The sequence below is a fragment of the Colletotrichum costaricense genome (genome assembly GCF_030867565.1).
Source record: "Colletotrichum costaricense strain IMI 309622 chromosome Unknown Scaffold_46.1, whole genome shotgun sequence".
NCBI lineage: Eukaryota > Fungi > Ascomycota > Sordariomycetes > Glomerellales > Glomerellaceae > Colletotrichum > Colletotrichum costaricense.
The window spans coordinates 1-2624 of NW_026848275.1; the positions used below are offsets into that span (position 1 = coordinate 1).

Below are 2624 nucleotides of genomic sequence, written 5' to 3' on the forward strand. Positions count from 1 at the left end.
GGTCTCCTCGGTGTACGACATGGACACGGGATTTCAACTCCATCTGCCGTACGGGAATCATACTACGGTTGATCACTTCGGGGGACTATTCGATCAGGGGCCCAACGGAATGACGACATGTTTACTGTTCTATCACTGCGGCGAGTGGTCCCTCAAGACCATCCACATTGGTGATCACCGAATGCCCTGGAAGATGGCGTACCGTCTCTCTCTGTCGACTGATGAGGGCAAAGAGTGTCTGAGCTGGATGGTCAAAACGCCACCCATGATGGAAAAGCACGACTTACACTCTGGATGGCCGCTAGAGGAGAAGGCACAAAGACATCGCCAGGCGTGGGAGTCCATATTTGCCGATCTATCGTATATCGACAGGCTAGTCAGCACGGGCTGCAACGCGATAGCCGTCTCGCGTCAATTGCCCTTATTGTTCAACGGGGAACTGACCGAAGACATCGACGTCATGTTCGTCATTCTCGACTGGAATGGTGACTCCGTATACGAGGACATACTGTGTCAGAAGACAAACCGCCTCCGCGGTTTCCTTCATGACCATGTATGGGACGGGGTCAAGAGCGAAGCTACTTTGACGGGAAAGAAGATGAATGTGAATATCTGGCAGTATCAGAGGGGCGATGAATGTACCGATGTCGTCAACATGCTGGAGCGGCTCTGCAATATCAACGAGGAATCCAAGGGATGGGAGACCTACATGATGTACGCGGGTGATGCTGACTTCGGTCTGTACCGAAAAGCGGCCTTGCCCTGGAGAGGACGGAGAAACCAGGTTGCAATAGACTGCAGTAAGTACTACTATAAAGGTCAACCAAAGGAATGGGTATTTTCTGAGTATAATGAGAAGAGACTCGTCAAGGAATAGGACTGGAGCGCTTCTTAGATATAGTGGCAGATTGATTTATATGAATACGGTGGTATTATGCTTTTAAATGAATGCCTTACAAACACGGCTATGATGTTCGAGCCCGCAAGCCCGCCACTGAGGTAGTCCCGAACGTGTGCGCATCCAAATTGTGCATGTGTGGACTAACCATAGCGCCGTCAGGGGCCCTGAATTTGTGTATTCCATATGGAAGGAAGTACACAGAGCCTTACTGAGCATATGTTATTGTACAGTCACATAACGCTTCGCCTAGAAGGGTCCGATTACATATTCACGAATTCACTGGCAAACGTTGGATTGCCTACTGCCTGTTGTCCGCGATCCCGAATTCCACGCTAACTTGCTGTATCTTTCAACCCCAAAGCCTGGCCAAGATACAAAATGTCTACTCGGCCGTCCCGGCTGAGCTCTATACTTACAGCCAATTATGCCTCCCGCTACCACGTGAGGGCGTCGACGGACGGTCTGCGGTGTTTACGATCTGGAAGTCATATCGCTTGTCGCTCGTCCTAAAGGGGGTGAAAGCAATGCTCTGAAGGGTTTCCTCTGATGTTTCTGGTCGAGTATCTTGGCCATAGAAACTGTCGTTGTCGTGCTCATCCACGGGAACAGAATGCACTGAGCCTGCGCTCGGCACAGCTCTGTCGGTCCACGAAGTATTGCATCGACTGATTTGGTGGTCGAAAGTGTCGATGATGATGTTCATCTGCTTGACTATCTTATCGAGCTCAGTCACGAGAGACGAGCCACTCCTGGCAAGACTTCTCCAGTAATCTAGCTCCTGTCGAAGGCGACCAACCTCCCGGGTGAGCTCTTCCAATCTTTTCTCTTTTGTGACCGGCGCTTTTTGAGCCTGTATGTTCTCGGGCAAGGTGTCGAAAACATGAGTCCTGCCTCCCAACGCTCTTACTTCGTAGTCGATGTCTGTAGGCACCTGAGGCCATCCGGCCGATGGCGGAAAGCGATCTCTGCGTTCTCTCGCCTTCTCCATCGTCCGGCGTCGTACCTTGCAATAGATTTTTTCCGGACATAAAGCCAGCTTAAATACGACCGTGTAGGTTTATACGCTCAACATCTCGTTCGGGCTCACAATTGTATATAGTGTAACTTGATGCTCCTGGGAAGTCGGGAGACCAGATCGCCATCCAGCCAGATTGGGACTAGAGCATTAGTGCGCGCGGAGAACAGAAACGGCAAAAAAGAGCCGACCAGCTTGAATACATACAGGGTACAGTGGAACTCTCGTCTTGAGGCAACCTCACGAGAAGTGTGAAGACGATGCATCGCTCGCCAGCGCAGTAGCAAAAGACTAAAATGCCGTGCAGTTTGCCAGGTATCTGATCCTATCTGTTTTCATCGAGGACACCGTTTTGTCTAAGCCCTGCTTCAGGCGTGTCACCTGCTCGCGTATTCGCTGCAGGGTGTCATGTATCGTCCCGCAGGAGTTTTGCAACGCTGCAATCTCTATCTTCAGGATGCCTTTCTCCTTCTCCAGCGAGCTGATTGCTTCTCCATGCTGCTCATCTGCCTGCTTGGATATTCTATAGAGCAAATCGTCGAGTTCGAAGATGTCCGAGTAGATACTAGAAGTCTGTCTAGCGCTCATCTTGCCTGTGATATGCTCCAAGATGGCAGACACGGTGTCGCAGCATGTTTAGGTCTCGTAAAAAGTCGTGGCCCCTTCTGATATAAGCTGAAGAGCTTCCTAAACGGCTTAATGGCTTCA

At 50.6% G+C, this 2624-nt stretch overlaps 3 protein-coding genes across 3 annotated transcripts in view; 1 reads left to right on the forward strand and 2 right to left on the reverse strand.

Annotated features, from left to right (window-relative positions):
* Nucleotides 1-109: 109 nt before the first annotated feature.
* CCOS01_17102 (uncharacterized protein) lies at nucleotides 110-877 on the forward strand (the record flags this gene model as incomplete). Its single annotated transcript, XM_060465236.1, has 1 exon — nucleotides 110-877. One exon carries the CDS (start codon nucleotides 110-112, stop codon nucleotides 875-877), a length of 768 nt encoding a protein of 255 aa, XP_060304203.1.
* Nucleotides 878-1313: 436 nt separating this feature from the next.
* On the reverse strand, nucleotides 1314-1889 carry CCOS01_17103 (uncharacterized protein; the record flags this gene model as incomplete). Its single annotated transcript, XM_060465237.1, has 1 exon — nucleotides 1314-1889. The coding sequence occupies one exon, from the start codon at nucleotides 1887-1889 to the stop codon at nucleotides 1314-1316; it is 576 nt and encodes a 191-aa protein (XP_060304204.1).
* A 318-nt stretch (nucleotides 1890-2207) lies between these two features.
* Nucleotides 2208-2624, reverse strand: part of CCOS01_17104 (uncharacterized protein) — a gene marked incomplete at both ends in the record, with an annotated part of 1360 nt that continues 943 nt past the window's right edge. Inside the window, one exon of the mRNA XM_060465238.1 lies at nucleotides 2208-2519. Coding sequence (XP_060304205.1) covers nucleotides 2208-2519 — 312 coding nt within the window. The remainder of the gene's footprint in view (nucleotides 2520-2624) is intronic.